Below are 24,749 nucleotides of genomic sequence, written 5' to 3'. Positions count from 1 at the left end.
TAATGATTTCATTGTCAATTGTCAGGAAAAACTCCTCATCTGGATCATTTGTCTTTTAGGTAAGATAACCACCATCCTTACCTAGTCTGGCCTACATGTGACTCCAGACCCACAGCAATGTGGTTGACGCATGACTCATAACTGCCATCTTGGTAATTTGAGATGGTCCAATCAGTGACATTGTCATTCCCGTGAATTAATTTTAAAAATCACCCCTGAAGTTACAAGAAACAATCTGGAGTTTTAAAGTCTCCATGGACTTTCTAAAACAAAACCAAATGCTGGCCTTCATGGGAAAGGAAAATGATCCCAGATTTCATGTTTCTTTTCATTGACTCTGAAATAAACTGCTATACTAAAGGATAAAGTAGCGCCACTCTGTTCAGCAATAAACCAGGACCAGGAGCCAAACGATGGATGTGTTCGCAATGCGCCTGATTGAGTGCACACACTTCTGTTTTCTTCATTTAATTAGTGACAGGTTTTCATTTTGCTTTATTTAATCAACAGCTCGGAAGTGGAGAGAAAAAGAAAAAAGTGAAGCAAGTTAAGGCGACCGAGGGAGACAGCAACAAAGCACGGTGCAAACATTAACAGGAACGAAGAACCTGGATAAAATGTTTAAAGAAAACTTTACTATTCACTGTTGGCATCTTTATATTTTAGATCAATCTTTGTCCGTTTGGTTTGACGTCCTCTACTTCTGTTCATTGTCCATGAGCAGCCTGAGGAGAACAATGCAGAATACCTTAAGTGACTTCTCGATAGGTAACTTTCATATCTGTTCATTCCAGAATTGCGAAAAGATGAATTAGGGCCTCAGAATAGGCTATTCATCCTTTCGAGCTCATTGTGCTGTTTGATAAGATCATGGGTGATAATAGCCTCAAATCCATTTCTCTGTCTATCCCCGATACCAGTTTTCTCACTCGTTAGTCAAGAACTTCTATCTCTCCTTTCAAAACAATAAATGACACAGTCTCCACCACTCTCTGGAGAAGAGATTTCCACATTCTCTCTATCCAGGGAGAGGAAAGGTTCTCCTCAATCGTCCTTTAAAAGGAAGACCTTTAATTTTTAAACCATGTCTCCTCCTCCTAGCCTTTCTGACAAGGGAAATATTTTCACTTTATCCAGTAATTTACTTCATTAGCCTGCAGCTGCCTAGGCCCTAAACCTAGGAATTCTCTCCCCAAACCCCCCTCTTTTTCTCCCTTAAAACACTTCCTAAAACCTACCTCCTTTTGAACAGGTTTTTAGTCACCAGTCCTCACGTCCTTATGTGCGGAATTGGTTTGTCTCACGCCTGTGGAAAAAAAATGCTAATTTTGGCATTGTATCCAAAGATACATTGTTGCCAGCATAAATCTTGAGACAGAATGCCGTTGTATTAAAGATACATTGAATCAGATTTGGCATCAGTTAACCCTTCAGTCACATACTGGGTTTAGTTTGTGAAATATGTTATCAAACTATGAGCATTCCTAATGAAATACCAATCTGTACCATCATCAACAGCATCCAATTTCATCTGATTTTAAATAATGGGCATTTTTCTGATGTCAACTGTCTTAAATGGAAAGGTCTTCTGTCACAATGGTTTGTGATCCTAGCTGATGTTACTGTTGGACAAATCTGATCCTAGGTTGAAATCCAGCTTGATAGATGACATTTTCCCATTCAGCATAGTAGATTTTCACTGAAACATAAGCACAACGTATTTGGTTTTAACAAGAAAAGGAGGACTTTACTGCACAAAGGAAATGAAAGAAAATAGCAAAACGCCAGCTGTTTACAGGTGACATATCTGAAAGATTTTAAAGTATATGGCACAACAAATTACCATCTATGATAATACCATCACTTTGTAGCTCAAATGCCAAGGAGAGTTCCCTTTTCTATTGTATCTATAGTTTTGATTTAGTTGTTTCTTTCAACTCCTGATTTTTACAGCTTGAAAGCCTTTTCCTTGATCATTTGCATAACTTTAGTTTAAACCTTCTTGACTTCAAATACCCCCTTAAGGCTTCTAACCAAAAACTCAGTCTGGAACTTTCAAATTAAATGGCCTCCACCTCCTCCAGGACTTCCAATTCCCTGGTCCCCAACAACTCACTTTCACCACACCACCTCCGTCACCCCCATCCCAGGCCCCAAGATGACTTTGCACATCAAACAGATGTTCACCTGCACATCTGCCAATGTGATATACTGCGTCCCCTGTATCTGTTGTGACTTCCTCAACATTGGGGAAACCAAGCAGAGGCTGGGGGGGTGGGGGGGGGGTGGTGGGGAGGACTGCTTTGCAGAACACTTACGCTCGGGTTCACTATAAACAACTGCACCTCCCATTATAACCAATACAAACCATTTTAACTACCCCTCCCATTCCTTAGATGACATGTCCATCCTGGGCCTTCTGCAGTGCCACAATGATGCCACATGATGGTTGCAGGAACAGCAACTCATTTTCTGCTTGGGAGCCCTGCAGCCCAATGGTATCAATGTGGATTTCACCAGCTTCAAAATCTCCCCTTCCCCCACTGCATCCCAAAACCAGCCCAGCTTGTTCCCCCCTGCCTTGCCTAACCTGTTCTTCCTCTTATCCCCTCCTCCCACCTCAAGCCATACCTCCATTTCCTACCTACCAACCTCATCCCGTCCCCTTGACCTGTCTGTCCTCCCTGGACTGACCTATCCCCTCCCTACCTCCCCACCTATACTCTCCTCTCCACCTGTCCTCTCCTCTACCATCTTTGGTCTGCCTCCCCCTCTCTCCCTATTTCTTACAGAACCCTCTCCCCATCCCCCTTTTTCTGAGGAATGGTCTAGGCCCGAAACGTCAGTTTTTGTGCTCCTAAGATGCTGCTTGGCCTGCTGTGTTCATCCTGCTCCACGCTTTGTTGTCTCACCTTCCATCGGGAACCCTAGTTTCTAACTGTTCTGAACTACTTTCTTTTACTAGGAGAAACTGCTATTACATCTGACCCCACCCTAGACTTCTGCAAACTGAAACAAAAGCTTTCCAATCTGTGGGATTTTCTGAAGCAAAAATCACTGCTTCTGGTTTAGAAGAATCAAGAAAACTAATTTGTTTGCTGTCTCTCATAGTAAAATTCTTACAATATAAAAGGATTCACATTATCCATCTAAGAAACTCCCTGGCACCTGATTTATTGACTTATTGGTTTAACCTGACTGACTGGTTTAAAATCATGGCTCCAAAACAAAACTGATAAGTCAATAATTAAGATAATCCAAAGTTAATAATTAACTTCCTTCATATGCAGACCAAAGCCCACATTCCACTAGTTCAAAATCCAAACTCTAATAAAAGATATGATATTTATATACATATAAGTCTCACACCTCACATTACTACAAATTTCATCAAGGTTCAAAATGTAAACAAGAAGAAGAACCCCAAAGATTAGAGTGACGGAGAGAGCATGAGAAAAGACATTTGGAATATTGTGTTCCGCTTCAGCCATACCATTTTAGGAAGGATGATCTTGGAGAATATTTGCCTGTCACCACAGTGGTACCTGAGAAGAAAGGGTGGAGCAGTGAAGAAAGACAAGGAGGTGTCAAGCCAGTGGCCCTGGTGACAAGGATTCTAAAATAGTGTGATAGATTGTCTAGCACAGAAGGAAGCCATTTGATCTTTTGAACTTCTGTCAGCTCTTTGAAAAAAGTGTCCAATTGATCTCTAGCTTGAGATTTCTTCCATTTGTACATTTATCTGATTCTCTTTTGAAAGTTACAATTGAATCTACTTCTGTCACCTGTTCAAGCAGTGCATTTCCAGATTCCCCAACAACCTTCTTGTTAAAGAAGAACAAATTCTCAGCACACCTTCAGGATTTACCAAGATTTTAATTTTAAAAAGGGGAGAGATATAAATGGGACCTAAGGGACAACTAAAGGACATGCTTGTATGGAACTAGCTGCCAGAGGAAGTGGTGGAAGCAGGTACAATTATAGCATTTAAACGGCATCTGGATGGGTGTGTGAATAAGAAGAGTATAAAGGGATATTGGCCAAATGCTGGCAAATGGGACTAAATTGATTTAAGATATCTGGTCAGCATGGATGAATTGGACCAAACGCTTTGTTTCCATGCTGTACAGTTCTATGACTCTGACTCAAACAGAGTGAGCTTTATCATCTGAATACAAATTCATTTGAGTGGAGGGGAGGGTGCAGAATTGCACACAATACTCCAGCGGGGGCCTAACCAGAGACTGATCAAAGCTTCAGTTTGACTTCAATGCACCTGCTTGCAAAACCAGGTTAACCTCACCTCATTACTATTTTTGGAGAGGTGCATAATCTGTGTGACACTTGTAACATTCGTAATTGGAAGGCAATATAAAATATAGGGTGAAAGTTTAAAGGATGAACAGAGGTCCCCAAATGCCAGCCTTCAGCCAATTTGATTCACTCTATGTGCAAAGGTCAGGCTAGACCCTGATTGACATTCTGCAACACATCCAAAGACTAATATTCCAGATGTTGCCAAACTGTTCCAGTACAGCTACAACAATGGCAACTATCTGACAATGTAGAAAGTTGCCCAGTATGTCCTGTACACAAAAAGCAGGACCAACCCACCCTGACCAATTACTACCACATCAGTTTACTCTCAATCTTCAGTAAAGTAATGGAAGGTGGCATTAATAGTGTCCCAGAATTGGCAACCCCAACATTTCAGCTCATAACCACACCAGGGAGGTCCTTTATTTTAGGCCATGCCACAAGATCCTGGGACTTATCAATCAAAGCTTACAGTACAAAAGCAAGGAAGTTATAACAATCTCGCTAAATGCTAAATTGGTCGGCCCTTGCACTTTAGGAAGGATGTAAGGCCTTTAGAAGTTGCAGTAAAGATTGATGGCAATGGTTCCAGGGTCACAGATCTCAGTTACTGGAATAGGTTAAGAAGCTGGGACTGTTCTCTTCAGATAAGGAAAAGCTGAAGGGGCAGGCATGTGTGATTGAGGTGCTTGAAATCACAACAGAATGTGGACAGAATAGATGCAGAGAAACTGTTTCTGTTGGCAGAGCGTGGAGAACAAGAGACTCCAGATCACTGGTCTAAAGTGATTGGCTAAATGTACTAAAGACAACATGAGAAAAGTATTAAAAACTGAAAGAACTGTGGATGCTGTCAATTAAGAACAAAAACAGGAGTTTCTGGTAAAGTTCAGCAGGTCTGGTAGCATCTGTGAAGAAAAATCAGAGCTAAAGTTTTGCGTCTGATTCCTCAGAAGGGTCACGGGACCTGAAATGTTAACTCTAACTTTTTTTTCACAGATGCTGCCAGACCTGCTGAGCTTTACCAGCAACTCAGCTTTTTGTTCATGAGAAAAGTGTTGTGTTTTCTGCATTGCGTGTGGTTAGGATTGAGATAGCACTGAATGTGGTGCAGCTTGATTCAGTTGTAACTTTCAAATAATATTTGGATAATTACAGAATCAGAGTCAGAATCACAGAATTGTTATGGTGCAGACGAAGGCCATTCAGCCCAATATGCCTGTACTGGCTCCGTTATCTAATGCCAATCTGCCAGCTTTTCCCATATTCTTACACACCATTACTATCAAAAAAGACATCCAATACCCTTGAATGTCTCAATGGAATCTGCCTTGACCACATTTCCAGGCAATGTTTTCCATACCCTAACCATTTGCTGTGTAAAAGAAGTCTTTTTTTTCACGCACATCATTCTTGCTTTGTTTGCGTGCACCTTTAAATCTATACGCTCTTGTTCATGTTACTTTTATGAGGTGTGAACAGCTTCTCCCTATCTACTCTGTGCAGCCCACTCATGATGCTGAAAATCTCAATCATCTCCTCTCAGCCTTCTCTCCAGGGAGAACAGCCCCAACTTCTTCAACCAATCTTCATCACTGATGTTCGTCATTTCTGGGACCATTCTTGTTAACTGCCCCATCCAATTAATTCACATCCTTCCTATAGTGTGGTGCCCTGAATTGTACAGAGTACTCTAGCTGATCTCTAACAAGTATCTTATTTAAGTTCAACATCACCTCCTTGCTCTGATATTCAATGCCTCTATTAATAGACCTGAGGATACTGTATGTTCTCGTACCTGGAACCATTCTAGTAAATCAGTTCTATGCGCTCTGGCTTCTACAATGTGCCACCCACAGCTGGACATAATACGCCAGCTGACCAAGACCTGCAGCAAGGGAGCTGCCTTTGCACTGAGCTAGCACAGACTGGGAAGGCTGAATGGTTTCTCTGGCGCCATCTTTCTCTGACACTTCTACAAACAAGTTGTTTTAGGGAATTTTGAAACTCTTTCAAGAAGAGTTACAGGACCCAAAACTTTACCTTTGCTTTCTCTTCACAGGTGCTGAGTTTCTCCAGCAATTTCTGTTTTTGTTTCAGATTTCCAGCATCCACGGTTTTTTAAAAATCACATGTTATTGTTCACTTATTGGTGGAGGTGTAAAGGGAACTTTCCAGTTGCGTCTGGAGACTTTCTAAGGTAACATGGAAACTTGACATGCATCTGGTGACATTTATTTCGGATGTGGTCTGAGGACAGAAGAGCTGCTGTCCTGCTCCATTTTATAGGAGTAACCAGGGGATTGCTTGGCTGTGAGTATCTTGTGAGGTCTGTCTGTAAAAGAGGGCCAGACAATGCAATACCAGCTGCTGGAGGACTGAGGGAGTGGAAGGGTGGTGGGAAACTTGAACCCTGTGGCATAAAGCATTCCCTCTTCTCTGGACCCCCTCCTCCAGTGCTTCATCCAATACCTTATGTACTCTCTGCCTTTGTCCCTGAGCAATTCTTGGAACACAATCTTAGGGCGGCATGGTAGCTCAGTGGTTAGCACTACAGCCTCACAGCGCCAGGGACCTGGGTTTGATTCCAGCCTGGGGCGACTGTCTGTGCAGAGTTTGCACGTTCTCCCCCTGTCTGCGTGGGCTTCCTCCGGGTGCTCCGGTTTCCTCCCACAGCCCAAAGGTGTGCAGGCTAGGTGGATCGGCCATGCTAAATTGCCTGTAGTGTTCAGGGATGTGTGGGGTTATAGGGGGATGGGTCTGGGTGGGATGCTTCAAGGGGTGTTGCGGACTTGTTGGGCCAAAGGGCCTGTTTCCACACTGTAGGGAACCTAATCTAATCTAGACATGGATGTGAGGTGCCCATCTACGCAGTTCCACAAAAATTGGCCCATAACCAAGTTGCAAGTTTCTGGTTTTATTACCTTCAGACAAATCTAAGTTACAGCCATTTGGACTAAAATTGGAATCTATAACATAGCAATAATGTTATTGAACTAGTCACAATAGCCTCAGTGTTCTGGAGAGGGAACTTAATCCAACGACAGCAAATGGGGGAAAGTTGAATTCAATGAAGTAATTAATCTGGAATAAAATGCTAGTCCCCCTATTAATAATCATGAAACTATTGTATTGTCATAAAAACACAAGGAAGAAACACCTCCCTCCCTTGGTATGTGGCGCCAGGCCCACAGTAATGTGGTTAATTGCTTTCTGAAATGGACAAAGAAGCCAATGACATCATGGGAAACTAGCGATGAGCAACAAATGCTGGTCTTGCTAGTGATGCCAATATATCAGAAACAAATAAAAACAATAATTGTGTAGGAATTTGGACTTTCATACAATCGATTCTTAATAGGACACAACACCCATTTAACCTCTTGTGGTTATCCTTTAGCAAAGCTTATGATTCTAAGGTGGGGGTGGAGGTTGTGTGGGCATGTTGACGCAGACTTGATGGGCTGAAGGACCTTTTCTGAGCTGAATGACTGTACGACTCGATGCAAGTTCCCTTCTAAACCACTTAGCATCCTGACTTGGAAATACATTGCCATTCCTTCAGTCTGGCTGATTCAAAATCCTGGAATTCCTCCCTTAACAGCACAGTGGATGTCTTGCACCCCAGGGACTAAAGTAGTTAAACAGGTAGTTCACCACCTCCTTCATGCCAGTGAGCCCCATAATCCAAAAAAAATAGCATTTTCTATTTTCCTTTTTTCCATTATGTGTTCTAGTTTTATTCATTTGGGAATTCGTGGCAAGATACACGTTAACTCAGTGGAAGAGTTGTTCAATTGTAAAACAAGTTTAGGCAGTTAAACTTCTTGAACTTTCACACGGAATTTGAGTGGTGGACACACCTAGGAAGGTTTCAATTTCAGCTGGCAATCACCCAGTCCCTCCCAGGAAATTGTCCCTATGTCATGGTTCAGTGATAAAGTGAGGCTGGATTTGGGGAAATTTGACAATTGCCACACCCTTGACTAATAAAGGAATCCAATCGGATTCACTCTTCATTCTGCGGCTGCAGTGTCGTTCATCACAATGGATTTCGGGTTAGGTAAGACAAGATTGTGTGGGACTATTTTTAACCCTATGGAGCGAGTCACGGTAGAATAGGTTGAATTTGTAACAATTTACCGTAGAATTGGGTTTAAGTGATAACTGACCCAGCCAAACAGGGAGACACAGAATAGATTAAAGCATCCCTGGTGTGGAAAGATGCCATTTGGTCCACCGAGGCTCTCTGAAGAATATCCTATCCAACCCAACCCAGCCCCAGCCCAGAATGATTGCTGCTGTATCTGCCTTTTTCCTACCTGATATGATTTGAATGATGGGTCACATCATATTTGATTTGCAAAACCCTCTTTGTAGATTCTAGAAATCCTATAATTATGGCAATGTAAAGATAAGATTTAAGAGTTGTTGTCTGTCTTGTGTTTCTGCTCATGGGGTTGGTTGCTGTGAGTTGTGGGCAATTGTCATAAAATCAGCCCAGCCTGATGCCCTTCAGCCCATTGCTCCCTGTGCCCTCTTTCTGAAGACAGCCACTCAACTTATTCCATTCTCTCTTAAAACCTGGGGAGGTCATTAGGCCTCCTGACTGATTTATCTTTCTGCACCCTTGTCTTTGATTTGATATGGAACAATGTGCATTGATATAATGCCTTTTCAACCTAGTAATGTTGTTGTGCTAGAAAGTTATCAACCAAAATGTGACACTTAGCCACACATCCTGGCTGATGATCAGATGTCTGGTCTGAGGGTTACTTAAAGGAACAAATGGAAGGTGAGAGATTCTGGAATGAAATTCACAGGGAGCTATGAGAATGGAGGAGTTCCAGCAGATGTACAAGAGAACAGAAATAAAGGGATGCCCAGATCCCAGAGAATGTAGGCTGGGGTAGATTACAGAGATGGAGTGGGGTGAGGCCAGAGAGTGACTTGAAAACAAGGATGAGAATGTTGAAATCTAAGTGTTATTTAACTAGGAACAGCAGAGTAAAAAATGGATGAGTTGGTGTGAGTTAGGACATGAACAGCAGAGTTTCAATGATCTTAGGTTTTCTGAAGGTTATGGGATCAGATTGAATGCATTAGTAACCTAGGGATAAGGTGAGTGTTTCAGCACCAGTTTAGTGGAGGCAGAGATTCAGTTGAGTGAATTACGAAGGTGGAAATGGGTGTTTTAGTCATGCTGCTAATTTTAGGATCAAACTGTGAAAAGACTGGTTCAAAACTTAGGCAGCTGTCAGAGAACAAGACAGAGTCCGTAATGAGGGAGTGGAGGTTGTGTCAAAAATGCTGAACTGTGATTTCCAAATAGTAAACTGAAGGAAAATTGTAATCAACCAATACAGGAAATTTTTTGGCCAAATAAGCATTCTGAGAAGTAAAAGCTTGATAGAGGTGATGGTGAAGTAGAACTGGATATCACACTATACAACTGTAAACAAATGTTGAGTTTGGATGGTGTGACTAGATAGTGACAAGGATAGATTTTTGGGGGACACCAGAGCAAAAGGAAAAGGAGTAATTTCTTCGGTTAAGTAAGATTGTATTCAGCTGCCTGACGGTGTTAAATAAGTTAGACAGGGTGTCAAATGTATCAAAGACATTGCCCCAGATACCATTTTCTACCTCAATCTTTTGGGTATTTTCATTCAAAGGAAGTGATTGTTAGAAGTGGTAAACATGATGCCAATTAAGCGGGTTGCTCTGTGCTGTATGGTGTCAGATTATCACGTTTATGAAGCTGCACTCATCCATCACATTCCTGGCTTGTGGCTTGTGGATTGTTGACAGGGTCTGGGGAGTCAGGAGGTGAGTTATTTGCTGCAGGATTCCTGGTCTCTAACCTGTTCTTGTAACCAGCATAAACCCTTCATGTCCAACATATTTGCCTTCCACCTGCTTGTTGTTTAAATATTCATCACTAGATATGGCAGGACTGAAAAGCTGATCTGATCCAAATGTTGTGAGATCACTTTAGTTTATTGCATGCTACTTCCACTGCTTGACACACAAGTAACCTGTTGTACTTCACCAGGTTGATACCTCATTCTTTTGGTATGCTTGGTGCTGCTCCTAGCACGCCCTCCTGCACTGTTCATTCCATCGGGGCTAATCTTCCAGCTGGACACTGATACAGTGGGGAGTCCGCTGGGCCGTGAAGTTATAAATTGTGGTTGAATAAAATTTGGCTGCTGCTGATGACCCATTGTGCCTCTTGGGTCCATAGTCTTGCATTGATATATCAGCTCAAAGTCTATCCCATTGAGCACAGTGATAGAGCCACACAACACAATGCAAGGTGTCTCAGTGTGGAGATAGGACTTCACCTCCATTGACTGAAAAGCACTTTGGGACATATTGCGTTTGTGAAAGGTAATATGAATAACAAAAAAAAATCAATCTCAAATGACATCTAGTCTTTGGATACAGAAGCATTTCCTCATTTCATTCATTGAAAGCTCTGGCTATAATGTCTAAACCTTGTACCCTATTAGTAGGGTGTCCAACCAGGATAAAGCAAGAGAAATTTCTTCAACCACCAGCTTCTCTTAATATTTCAATCAAATCCACCCTTAACCTTCTAAATTCAAGATAACACAATTTTTGAATGAATCATTGATCAGTAATTCAGCTTCTAATTAATTCTTTCACATTATTTTCCACTTTCAAAAACAAAACACGAGTCTGTCAAATAATTAGACTGTGGCAACAGAAATCTTAATGATTTAACACTATTCTGGCTCATGAAAGAAAGAATGTTGTTCTGTAGCCTGTCTTAAATAGTTTTGTAAGTGGCAACATTTGCCAAATAGAAAATGAGTGAGGCAAGATGTTGCCTCAGTTCTAAATTTACAATTCTAGTGAGTGATTACAAGGAATTAACAGAAATGACCCCTCTATCATAATAGAATGGAAATTAATTTTCAGTATTAGAATCTCCATCTTTCTCCATGTTGAGTGCAATTCCCTAGAAACATGACAGCTCATTAAGTACCTGTTACCTTTAATAGTTTATTTGTTCAAAAGGAGAAGATTGTGTTGTGAAATAGGTACTAAGTAAAACAATTTTGGATCAGATGGTGTGTTGGTACAAGTATCATTTAAAAAAATATTGCTGGAGATATGGTTGGCATTTATTGTCCATCTCTGAGAAATTGTTGCTGAATGCATTTTTTTTTAAAATCATGGCAGTCCATGTAGTCTTCATGCACATACAGTACTGTTGAGTTGGAAGGTCCAGAAATTTGACCCATTAAAAAAACCATTTTAATGTAGGAAGGTGTTCTTGTTAAGCTTCCACACTTCCCTGATGGAGGTTGCAGGTTTATATAATCTCTCTGCAGTGTTGAAGCAGGTCATTTAGCCCATTGAGTCCACACCAACCTTCCAAACAGTATCCCGCCCAGGCCCAACCCCGTACCCAATCCCTGCAGTCCAGCATTTCCCATGGCTAATCTACCCAATCTGCACATCCCTGGACACTTACGGACAATTCAGCCATAAAATTTGGCTGCTGCTGATGACCCATTGTGCCTCTTGGGTCCATAGTCTTGCATTGATATATCAGCTCAAAGTCTATCCCATTGAGCACAGTGATAGAGCCACACAACACAATGCAAGGTGTCTCAGTGTGGAGATAGGACTTCACCTCCATTGACTGAAAAGCACTTTGGGACATATTGCGTTTGTGAAAGGTAATATGAATAACAAAAAAAAATCAATCTCAAATGACATCTAGTCTTTGGATACAGAAGCATTTCCTCATTTCATTCATTGAAAGCTCATTGTGTTGTGTGGCTCTATCACTGTGCTCAATGGGATAGACTTTGAGCTGATATATCAATGCAAGACTATGGACCCAAGAGGCACAATGGGTCATCAGCAGCAGCCAAATTTTATGGCTGAATTGTCCGTAAGTGTCCAGGGATGTGCAGATTGGGTAGATTAGCCATGGGAAATGCTGGACTGCAGGGATTGGGTACGGGGTTGGGCCTGGGCGGGATACTTTATTCAACCACAATTTATAATGGCCAATCCATTTAACCTGCACATCTTTGGACTGTGTGCGAAGAAACCTGAACATTAAGATCAAACCCATGCAGACATGGGGAGAATATGCAAACTCCACACACAGTTGCCCAAGGATGGAATCAGACCGGGTTCCTGGTACTGTGTGGCAGCAGTGCTAACCACTGAACAACTGTGCCACCCAGTTGAAGGTCGACGAAGCTTTGGCGAGTGACTGCAGTGCAACCTGTTAATGGAGCATGTTCCCTGTCAGATTGGACGTAGAACACATATTGGGAATTTTCTGACCAATGCCTCAATTTTGGAAGTTTCAAAGCCCAGTGCTGTTTTATTTGAAGTACAAAAACAATTAAGTAAAGATTCCAATGTTGCTCACTTGTGACACTGAATCGTAGTACCATCCTGTTATAATTACTGTTGAAAGTCCTTGAATGTTTAAAGCCTCTTTTTATATAAAAATGTCTCCTACTTATTTTGGGGGTAGCATAAACTAGAGTCAGTCATTTCCCACCAATGGATAAAGATAAGAAAGGTCTTGCCAATTTCCATTTTGTGTGCATTTAACTCAACCTGTTAAAGGCTAGATGTGGACTTGATTTGAAATACCATTTATTCTGAGCTTTTAATTTCTTTATTTTTCTAATGTATTCCTGTGATCTGTAATGCTGGATATCTTATTTATTTTTCTTTTTTCTCCTTAAGAATTTGTACTTAAGAATCTGTACATAGGTACATTTGTACCTAAAATGTACCGTAAGTGGTGACTTGTAAACTTTTCACTCTATTCATTTGAGTACATGTGACAATAAGACAGTTCTAATTCTAAAGGGTTACACTGTGGGAAGATTCAGGGATGATGTACACTTGGTGAGGGATTCAGCTGCATTGCAATGTCCAGATTATTATCAAATAATGGCCAGTTAGAGACGTTAACTGCAGCTCATGGCATCCAGAGCCTTATTTAGGAATTTCTAAGGGCCTTTTGTCAATCTATTAATTGGACAGAGAAATCTGGAGATGCCCGATGTTTATTGACCATTGGTAGATTATTCAGGACAGTAGTGGGTGAACTGAGTGGATGAGAAGATGGATGCTGAGACTAACCCTCGGTAGATGTTCTGATCAGAAAGACTTCCTTGAAAAGCACAATTTCCCAGAGGGAATGAGGGTAAATCATCATGACAGCCATTCAAGATGCCATAGCCTGGTTGTAACCAGGAAGTATGGAGGGGTTTAGGGTAGGTCCGTTTTGCTGGGTGATGTTCCCAAACTGGTTGAGACCAGTTTTGTACCTGTTTTCTTATCTCGTAAATTATATCTCCTGTTTGATAGAATTTCTTTTAAAACTAAATACTGTGATTGTTGGCACACCCAACCATCAGAAAAATGCAGCATGTATTGAAAAGAGGGAGTGAATGAAGTGGGAGAATAATTGAATGTCGGTCAAGCAAATCCTTTACATTAAAGCCAACAAAAGCCCGACTAAACAAGTGGGATTGAATTTATAAAGGATGGCTTCAACAATTATTATTTCAGTTGATTTTATGGCTATGTGTGATGTATGTATAGTTAACATTGCACTGAAATATACTTCATCTGGTTAGAAATGTATTAATGAGCAATGTTTTGCTCAGATGACAATTGGGACATTTTCTTGATTTGTACTTTGGACGCTTATTACAAATGTATCAATAAACGTGATATTTTGACCACACCTTCAGTCACCACCCTTTATTATCTAATTCCAACTGCTTTTACCACATTTCCCAGTCAAGGAGGTTTGAGGTGCTTCCACCTTCTGTATGCACGATTTCTTTCGAGTTGAAACAGAACTTCAAGTAGTTTTAGAAAACCTGGGTGTCTGCTGTCTTCGTGCTCACTGAGTTTGACTTTGAAGAAAGAATCTTAATTATGGGTAAGTGTCGATGTTATTGGGATGGAACGCAATAACTGGGCATTAATTCCTCCCACAAATAGTCATACCCAGTTGTAGTCTCATGAAAGTTAAGACTAGCAAACTGCTGTAAGTAACAGGCTGTTCTAAAGTTACAAAGTTTTAATCGGCTGGTCTTTAGTTATAGAATTTGACAGCTCAGAAGGAGGCCACTCAGCCCATCGTGCAGCTTGTTAAACCTGTCCCATTATTCAATTGGACGTCCAATTTGTTGTGTTTCAAGCATTTATCCAACTTCCTTTTGAAAGGTACCTTTCTATTTAGAGGATACATTTCAGCTGCAAAAACTCACTGTTTAAATGTTCATAAAGAATTATTGTCTGTGGTTTGCTCTCAATTACTTTCAGTTTGCTCCTTCTGATTACGACTTATTTACTACATCAAAATGCTTATCATTTTTGAATATCTTTACCTTCTCTGTCCAGAGGAGTACAACCCCAGTTTCTGTATTCTCTCTTGGTAGAATGTCTTACAACATTAATCAGCATTCTTTATCTTGAAGGAAAGTTGAATAAATGTGTAAATTCTTTAAGTCACACTGGATTGCAGATGTCGTTCAGCCAAGCAGCGTCCCCTCTGCTTGTTTGATAGCGTCTGATAGAGGGGAGCAAAGTCCGAGACTACTTCAAACAATGCAGTGATAACACTGGGATAATCAATGTGAGGTCCACATGTTGCTGTCCTGAGTAAAGAAAGGGAACAGAAGGAAACTCGCTTCTTGCAGAGGCTATTAGAGTGCTGAAGAAAAAATTTAATGCAGAAGAACCTGAGCAATTAGGAGTGTATGGAACAGGAGGACTTCATTATAGAGTTCATTAACACATCCAGTTATTTTATTCACAAAAATGCAATCCAACTTCCTCTTAAACCCTGGAGTTTATTCTAACTATTCCTTGATAACTAAGTGTGGAGTTGGATGAACACAGCAGGCCAAGCAGCATCTTAGGAGCACAAAAGCTGACATTTTGGGCCTAGACCCTTCCAGTGTAAATGATTTGATTGAATATTTGTAATCTTCCCTATTCCTTAGTAAAGGCCCCTGGTGTTCTAAAGATCAGGGTAGTCAATAACTTGAGGTGAGTAATTGTTTTTTTTTTCTCTCCAGAACATTAATAGCAAAATATAAAAAGCCTTTTAGCTGATTTAAAAAAAAAACAACCCATTCAGATGTTGTTACACTTCACTGAGGCAGGTGGAACTTGAACCCAAGTCTCCTCATTCAGATGTAGGGGCACTATTGCTGTGCCACGAGAGCTGATGGAGTAATTTGTTTTTTTTTCTCTCCAGAACATTAATAGCAAAATATAAAAAGCCTTTTAGCTGATTTTAAAAAAAAACAACCCATTCAGATGTTGTTACACTTCACTGAGGCAGGTGGAACTTGAACCCAAGTCTCATCATTCAGATGTAGGGGCACTATTGCTGTGCCACGAGAGCTGATGGTGTGGATTGCTTGGGATGGTTCACTGCCTCCTTCTCAATGACAGAAGTGTCCTGCCCAGGACTCCAATTGGTAAGGTGGCAATGTCTTTGTGATTGTCCTGTAAGACAGGACTAAAAGGAGCCACATGCTATGAGATGCCTTAACAATGTAATCAAAAGTAGTTCACAATATCACATTTCCTCATCTCATTGTTAATGGGCTTGTTAATGTATTCATGTTCAAGCCCTTGTTGGGTGGAGGAGATTTTATTTTAACCTTTGGGTTTCTGTTGCTTGGACTTAAACCTCATTCCTGCCTGTGTCAGTGGGGTTGACATGACTACAGAACGCACCTACATCAACACAGCCTCTCTACTCAGCTCACCATTAGTGTTCTAGTGTAGAGAGCTCTTTCCTGTCTGCCTTTCTTATCTCTCCTCTCCATTTGTCTGTCTCTGTATTTTTTTAAAATTTACTTTCTAAGAATAGGTTAGCTCAGTTGTTCAATAGCTGGTATACGATAGAGTTACATTAACAGCAGGGGTTCAATTCTTCTCAGCCTTTCCCCTCAGTGGAGGCATGATGACCCTTGGGTTAAAGCATCATCAGTCATCTCTCCAAGGCAAGATTAGTCCTATAGTAAATTTATTAGTCTGACTCTGTCACTCACAAAGATATTTTATGTCACTGATTTGGATAAATGTTGGATTCTTTAGCAACGTTGCAGCACACCTTGCCCATGACAAAATGTTGTTCAACTCCAAATTTGAGCAAGTGTGAAGTGGGAACAGGGAGTGGTTCCAACAGCTAGAGTGAGGCTGCATTCTTCACACCCAGAAACTTCCTGGCTCATGAGGCCATTTATGGAGATGTGCTGTGTCCCATATCTTTACAGACCATGTTCTCTTGTGTGTTTAGTTCCAACATGATTCACTTCATGCATATGGTTGTCCTCAGCACCACACTATCTTCACAGAATTACTATGGCATGGAACGGGGCCATTCAGGACTTGTGCCTGCGTCATCTCTCTTTTCTAGTACCAATCTCCTGCCTTTTTCTTCAAATCATTGCACACCTTTAATATCCAAATGACCATCCAATGCCCACTTATTTGTCACTCATTGCTTTGTCCAGCAAGATGTTACATTCTGTTGGTCTTTTCAATTTTCAACAGTATGTTCTGTGAGGTATTTTACAATAGTTTAGTTAAATTCTGAAATATTCTCCTTGTTTTGGCACCAGATTTTGACAAGTCCTGCGACAAGGATAAGAAGCAGAAGGAAAAGTGCGAAGAGAAAAAACATAAAAAGGTATCAATTTTATTTCAAAATCCATCTTCTGATCCCATTCCCCAGCTTGCTGCAATCCACTCCACACAGTATGCAGCCGAGATGAGGAGATGAAGTTCTGCTGCTATCTGTCTCTCTCTTTTAAGGTAGTTTCTAGCAGATGGATGAAGTCAATCTCTGTCATCTTTGTCTGAGTTTGCACATTCTCCCCGTGTCTGTGTGGGTTTTCTCTGGGTGCTCCGGTTTCCTCCCACAATCCAAAGATGTGCAGGCTAGGTGGATTGGCCATGCTAAGTTGCCCATAACGTTCAGGGGTGTGTGGCTTATGGGGGATGGGTCTGGGTGGGATGCTTCAAGGGGCGGTGTGGACTTGTTGGGCTGAAGGGTCTGTTTCCATACTGTAGGGAATCTAATCTAATCTAATCTTTGCCCAATGCCCCATAAATTTAGCAGTAGACAGATTATTCATCTATGGGCTGCTGAAGCACCTGAACCCAGTCTGATCCTTGTCAGCCAGGAAACTAGGCTGTTTCTCCCACTATTACCATACTCCTGAACCACACGGTTGGGACTAATTCTAAGTTGCTCACTGCCGTTGTTCAATCTTCCTGTGACTGGTCATTTTCTGTTTTGTTCCTGGAGGTAAGGTGTCTTTAAAATTGTTCCCAGATTGGTCAATAGTTCTCCCTATCTCTCTAATGTTGTCAGCTAGGTTTCTATAAACCAGTGTGGATATCCCAGCTTTGAGGTGCATCATATGTTTCCAGGTTATTTAATTCCTGATTGCTTAACTTGCTTTCAGTGTCATCCTCGAGCAGTTTGAATATGTCGTTGCTTTAGTCCATGACTCCTGTTCATTTTTTCTGTTTAGTAGAGAACTGGTTTCTCACGGCAGTCCCACACTCAAGGAACTGATGTGGATAAACTGGATTATTCGCTCTGACCCCTTGCTCAATGCATTTCAGGGTGTGTACAGTTTAGAAACTGGATTTGTGAAAATGGGTCATTTTGGATCATGAATAATGTAGCATGGCCCTTTACTCGACTGTCCCCAATACCATACACATGTCTACTCTCACTCATTGCCTTTTTAGGTTTTGCAAAATAAAAATTTAGAACTGAGAATCCAAAATTTTGATTCTCTGTGCATGCAGGACAAGAATATCTTCTAATTTTATTTGAAACTTGTAACAACTTCTGTTTTGTTAACCCTTCACTCACCAATGGACACTAAATGCTCAACCTGGTATTGCAGGTTTACCAGCTACTTGTGGAGATGCTGAACGTTTGCTTCATTGTAGTTGAAGCTTGAGCATCAATGCCACTGCAGCAAGCTGTAAATGGACCCCAGCATGTCACCAGTTCCTGTATAATTTTTCATATTCTTCAAGTCCATGCTATGATTCCATAACATTGTAATGAGGTCAAAAGAGCCCAAATCATTTTGGAGGATTACTGGGATGGCACAGTGGCTAGCACTATTGCCTCAGGGTGCCAGGGACCCAGGTTCAATTCCAGCCTCGGGTGAATATCTATATGGTTTGCACATTCTCCCTATGTCTGCATGGGTTTCCTCCAGGCAGTCCAGTTTTCTTCCACAGTCCAAAGTTGTGCAGGCCATGTGGATTGACTCTATTAAATTGCCTGTAGTATTCAGGGATGTGTGGGTTGCTTCAACGGTCAGTGTGGACTTGTTGGGCCAAAGGACCTGTTTCCATACTTCAGGGATTCTATGAGAAAATGTTAACTGCCTTTTCTCCACATATTTCTCTACTGCCTGTTCTCTAGCAATTTTATTTTTTTCCTTTAAATCTGTGCCTGTTCATTAAATGTGCCCACCCAAAACCTCAAATCAACATTTACTGGCCACACCTAATTTCCCTTAAACTGGGTATCTTCTCAGCTTGTAACTTCAGGTATGTATAAGAATCAATCACATCATACTGGATCTTGAATCAACAGATGAAATAATGACAAGGAAATTTTAGGGTTTTTTTAAATTTTAGAAACAATTGAGGACAGCTGTCAGGGTCATGTTTGCTAAAGCTACCTTACAATTCCAGATTATTATATGAATTAAATTCCACCAGCAAGTCTTGATGGAATTTGAAATTGTGTCACTAATCCAATGATATTATCGCAGCACTACTAATTCCTTTTCACATAAATTAGGGAGAATTGAAAGAAGCTTCATTTCATATTATATTTTATTATGATACTTTAAAGCAACTGCAGCATGTCTAGAGGTATTTTCGGCTAATCAAAGTTTTAAAATTACTGTTGCAACGTGGAAACCAATTATGTGCAGCTTGGTTATTTAGTGAACCTAATAACCATCTTTTTAAACAAAAACAATTAAATGTCTGAACTTGTCCATTGCCAAATCTTTGATTTCTGACATGCTAACAGTAATCTGTTCACAATCCTGCATGATAGCAAAGTAGATTCCAGAATAACCAGGAGTAGAGCTGGATGAACAGCAGGCCAAGCAGCAAAGCTGATGTTTCGGGTCTGCTTCCTTTTTCAGGGTCCAGACCCGAAATGTCATCTTTCCTGCTCCTCTGATACTGCTTAGCCTGCTGTGTTCATCTAGCTCTACATCTTGTTATCTCAGATTCTCCAGCATCGGCAGTTCCCACTATCTCAGATTCCGGAATAAAATCTGATTTCTTGGTGGTTACGCCCAGCAGTGTAATTAGGTCCAAACTCTGAATCACTGAATATTCAATGAAACAGCCACTGATGCTAACCTTTTTGAGCTGGAATGTTGCCTTGCAACACATGACCAAAATAAGATTCTTGTTTTGAAGTGTGCAGGCTTGTTTAAACTATTTACCCTCCTAACCAGATCTTTATCACCTCCTTTTTCTGTCTAACAGCTCTTCTCTCTCTTCAGGCTCAATCCTAATTGTTTACTCCCTACTCCACACCCCTCCTTAACTTTCTGCACATAAACCACACTTTCCCAGTTACCATCAGCTCTGAGGAAGGGTCACCAGAACTGAAACATTAACTCAGACTTTTTTCTTCACAAATAATGCCAGACCTGTGGTGCTTTTCCAGCAACTTCTGTTTTTGTTCCTGATTTACAGCATCTGCATTCTTTTATTTTATTTTGTTTAAATGGTTGTTGTAGCTAGCGGCAACATTCTCCAATTTGAATTTTTTTTTGCTATTCTCCACCCTTTCTTCCCCGTCTTATTCTTCAGATAGGTTTTGGCTCAGTCTCCAGGTAACTTCCAGTGTGTTACTTGAACAGCTATTCTTTATCTAGTGTGCATGTGTCTTCACACACACCTTGAAGTTGAGGCACTTCTTATCAGGGCAATGAAGAGTAAATTCTCTGCATTCCCACCTATTCCAGTTCTGCTATTATTGGGTGCCTACTATTTCCTCTTGCCACAATACCAATTTAAACAATCCGGCATTCTTTAGAATCAGAATCTATTTTGATATTAGCACTATGGGAATGGTCGAGGTCAAGAAGATTGGCATTAGTGACAGCACATTAAACTGGGTGAGTGAACAGTATTTAATCATTAGGAGTTTGCATCTGGTTTCATGGGTGAGTGTTACCACCAATATATCTTTGTTCTGCAGCACAACCTTGGAATGACACAGGATTGTTTACTACATTACAGCATGACGATGTTTTAAAAGTTCTATGTAACTATTGACACATACAGCAATGTGGTAATGACCAGATTACCTGATTTTCATCAAATGGTCAAGGCATTAGGGAGAACTGATCTAGTCATCTTCAAACTGAACTGTGGATCAATTGCAGCCATCTGCAGGATTGGGCGTGGTTTGAGATTTCCTCCAAAAGATGACACCTCCAAAGTGTATTGTGCTCTGCTGGCTGCACTGGGAGTGCAAGCCTGTGTTCGATTATCAAGACATTTGAGTGACTCATAAATCTGAATTTTCCCTGGCTTTAAGGGCAAGAGTGCTACAGGCTGATCCAGTGCTGAAAATACACAGGGGTGGCAGACAGATCTGCTCCTGACATATCCTCAAATTGACCCAGAAAATTCAGTCTAATGGTGTGATTATTAGGAGAAAGGTTGCCCTTGCAAATTTGATTAGAAGGAAATGGTGATAGTTTGCTCCTGTCCCTTGCAAGCTGTTGACAGGCAAACATTATGGAATTCTGTTGACACATCTGAAGTGGGAAAATCTGCTGAGAAAAAGGCTGTAGGGGATTGGAGGAGCTGCAAGAGCATTGTTGGATAAATGAGCTAAAATGGGGGAGGGGAAAGGAAACTTCAACAGAGAAACAGCAGTTTTACACCTATCAAACATATTCAGCTAAATAGGCTACAAAATAAATCTTAAATCAGAGATGATGAATCCTTGAAAATTAATCTCTTGTACAAGGCGAGAATTACCATTCTTGGGAGGGAAATATAGCTGGTTCTATGCAATGAACACTGTGGAACAGATAGATTTAGATCCAGGATACTGTAAAAAGACAGTAATGTCCTGCTTATGATGTTCCAGCTTTTCTGCGTGTCATAGCCGTGCACATTAGCTGTGACCTTACCAGTCTGTGGAACGTGTATTTAAATGTGATAGCTTTTTAGGTGTAGATGTTTCAGTTATTTTGAAAAAAGTGTGAATCAAGCCAATTGGCCAGTACCAATTGATGATCTAGGACATTAAAAATTAACACATACAAGGAAAGCATTAATGAAGATTTGATTGTCAAGGGTCAACATACCCCGTGTCAATGCACACACAGATTGTATTGTTACATAACTGCATTCCCTGATAACTGAATTCATGGGAATTAAATCATTAGGGAAAGAAAATTATCCTTGTGCTGACTCATGAATGGTGATGCAAAAATATTAGCACTACTTTTCTGACATTGCTAACTGAACAGGTTGAAATGATGGAAGAGTATTTTGATTCTGATCCTTACTGGTGTTTTTTGCAGAAGGAAGAAGGTAAAGAGACATCTTCTTCAAGTTCAAGCTCCTCAAGCAGCAGCAGCTGTTCGGAGGGCGAAGGAAAAGGAAAGGTAAGAAAAGTCATTGAACTCAAGATTGGAATGGGGCTAGGTATTGGCCCTAGGATACACTTGTGGGAGAGAAAGGTTTTGTTGGCTTCAACATAATGAAATTGGCTGTTTAAGTGAGGAAAGGGATCATGGAAAGTAAGTCAGTCAGAATGTCATTATACAAAGCACAATCACCAGTATCTGATACACTGGCTACATTCTTTGGTTTATTTATGCCATTGACAATAATACCTGGAAAACTACTGTTCAAAGCATTCATTAAAATAAAATGGTTACAATGTTACTCAGGTGCTAAACTTTAACAGGCAAGAGACAAATGTACTTGGAGGAGAATAACTTGCTTAGACTCCACTCCACAATCTGAAGTTAGATCACACAAAGCATATCCTTTCCCTGTAGATTTTACTGCTGCCACAGTTTACTTTAAAGCTGAGGTGAAGATAATCATTGGAGCATTGTTACAGAGTATTTAAGATGCTGGAACACGGTGCAGAGAAAGAATATGTATAACTCTGCATTTTTTGCTTTTTCGATGTAGTATTTTCCTAGAATACCTTATCTGGAGCATAAACACGAAATGGTTGGGATGAATAATGGTTTCAATCTTCATTTAGCATTGACAGCACCTAAAGTGCTGGGTATTTGCCTTTATTAGTCATTGTGTCTCTCAGTTGGTAGTGCTTATTTCATGAAGCCCTAAATTTGACCACTTAAATTTTCTTCAAGGAAAAATATTCAGTTTTAGAATTCAGTTTGGGAGAGGTGTTTGAATTGAACCTTGGGGAAAGAATTTTATTGGCAAATCGATCATTCACCAGAACTGTCAATTTCAACAATTTTCTTATTTGCTTTCAGGATTATATATTTCCCATCCTTAAATGCATCGAGAACAGACGAGAATCAACCACATTGCTGTGGGTCAGGCATCATGTGTAGGCCAAGCCAGGCCCTGAAGGATATTAGTAAACCAAACTGTTGGAAAAACCAAATCAACTTGTCATAATTAAAAATCTGAAACCAAGAGTGTAATGAATTCAAAACTTCACCATCTGCCATGGTGGGATTCAAACCCAGATCCCCAGAACATTACCTGGACCTCTGGAGTAACAGTCCAACAGTAATACTACTAGGCCATCACCTCCATACTTTTTTTTTAAAAAAAAACTTACTACTGCTCGAGCCACATCTTCAGTTGATGAGGTTCTAAAATTTCCTTCTTAAACATCTCTACCTTGCTTTTCCTTTAAGATGTTCTTTGAAACCTCGCTCTCTCTTTAACCGAGCTTTTAGTCACTGCTAATATCTTTGGCAGGTAAACTTTGGTAGGAGCTGCATATCACTCTCGTCTAGCATCTTAGTGTGTTTGACTATGACAAAAGGTACTATAGTGAAGCAAAAGCCACAAAGAAACTTTTAGTGAGTTTTGCACTTAGGAAAGCAGTAATAAACACTTGGGATAACAAACATAATGGAAACCAAATAAAAATAAATGAATTAAATCTACTACACATAAGACAAGATGACAGTTTTAATTGGCTCACAGGTTCTGCCAGAGATCCATCATCTGCCTTGATGATTTGCACCTGCATGGGTTGGCCCTTGTTAATTAGGCAGTGTTGCACCATATAAGCATCACCACTGTCCTGAGGCTGTGATCTGGATCTACTGATTTTTATTTGAAGAGAATGAGCAGTTTTAATTAATGTCTCCCTTTATCCTACAGCAAAGGGATCAAAAGAAGAAGAAACCAAAGAAGCACAAGAGTGATAAATGCAAGGCAGATAAACACAAACATTGCAAAAAATAGCAAAGCATTTGTGGGGTTACACATGACATCATGTGAGTTGCTACTCCCATTTCTTAAAGATGTTTGCTTTAAAGAAACACAATCAGTCACTGTTTCATAAAATGAATAATCAAATATGAACTTACCTTACTAGAACTGCATGATTACCTAAGTTCTACCAATAAAGATTATAATTTGAATAACCAGCATTTGTGATACAATTAATTCAAATAGAAATTCAAATTCCATAAAGGGCCAGATTTTCAGCAAAGCAAGTAGCTAGAATTGGGACGTTTAAAGGGAAAATGATGTGATTTTTGATGTGAAAAACTGGATGTTCCTTGTCTTCATCGAGCTGTACAACACAGAAACAGATCCAGGCTGACCAGATATTCTAAATTAAACTAGTTCCATTTGGCAGCATTTGGCTCATATCCCTCAATCCTTCCTATTCATGTACTCATCCAGATGTTTGTACTTGTAGCCAGCTCCAACAGTCCCTCTGGCAAGTCATTTAATACATATACGAGCCCCCAGTGTAGAAAAAGTTGCCCTTTAGGTCTCTTAAAATCAAACACCTCTCACTTTAAACCTATGTCCTCTGGCTGTGAACTCCCCTGCTCAGGGTGAATAGCCAAAAGACCCTTTTCCTCAATCTGTGCCCTCATGATTTTGTAAACCACCAAGGTCACCCCTCAGCCTCCGACAGTCCAAGGAAAATACCTCCACCCTATTCAGCCTCTCCCTATAGTCAAGCCCTCAAGGCCTGGGAGGGCTCTTGCAAATCTTTTTCTGAACCTTTAAGTTTAACATCTTTCCTATAGCAGGGAAACCAGAATTCAATGTAGTATTCCAAAAGTGGCCTAACTGATGCCCTGTATCACTGCAATATGACATTTCAATGC

At 40.6% G+C, this 24,749-nt stretch overlaps 1 protein-coding gene and 1 long non-coding RNA gene across 4 annotated transcripts; one reads left to right on the top strand and one right to left on the bottom strand.

Annotated features, from left to right (window-relative positions):
- Positions 1-526: 526 nt before the first annotated feature.
- Positions 527-14,903, bottom strand: LOC125447879 (uncharacterized). Its single transcript, XR_007246620.2, has 3 exons — positions 14,733-14,903; positions 1,239-1,699; positions 527-725 (listed from the first exon to the last, which is right to left on the bottom strand). It is a non-coding gene; the product is annotated as an uncharacterized LOC125447879 (long non-coding RNA).
- On the top strand, positions 8,247-24,047 carry LOC125447878 (uncharacterized protein DDB_G0280579-like). 3 transcript variants are annotated; one of them, XM_048522673.1, is made up of 5 exons: positions 8,248-8,380; positions 14,137-14,281; positions 16,986-17,053; positions 21,975-22,058; positions 23,782-24,047. In XM_048522673.1, the coding sequence occupies exons 2-5, from the start codon at positions 14,278-14,280 to the stop codon at positions 23,863-23,865; spliced, it is 240 nt and encodes a 79-aa protein (XP_048378630.1). In that variant the 5' UTR covers positions 8,248-8,380; positions 14,137-14,277; the 3' UTR covers positions 23,866-24,047. The 3 variants fall into 3 exon arrangements, with proteins under 3 accessions (XP_059496955.1, XP_048378630.1, XP_048378628.1); XM_059640972.1 differs by lacking the exons at positions 14,137-14,281; positions 23,782-24,047 and adding an exon at positions 22,914-23,082 and having other exon boundaries at positions 8,247-8,380; XM_048522671.2 differs by lacking the exon at positions 14,137-14,281 and having other exon boundaries at positions 8,265-8,380.
- Positions 24,048-24,749: the final 702 nt, after the last annotated feature.

Source organism: Stegostoma tigrinum, chromosome 39 (assembly GCF_030684315.1).
Source record: "Stegostoma tigrinum isolate sSteTig4 chromosome 39, sSteTig4.hap1, whole genome shotgun sequence".
Taxonomy (NCBI): Eukaryota; Metazoa; Chordata; class Chondrichthyes; order Orectolobiformes; family Stegostomatidae; genus Stegostoma; species Stegostoma tigrinum.
Note: the sequence above shows the minus strand (reverse complement) of the source record. Positions and strands in the feature narration are given on the sequence as shown.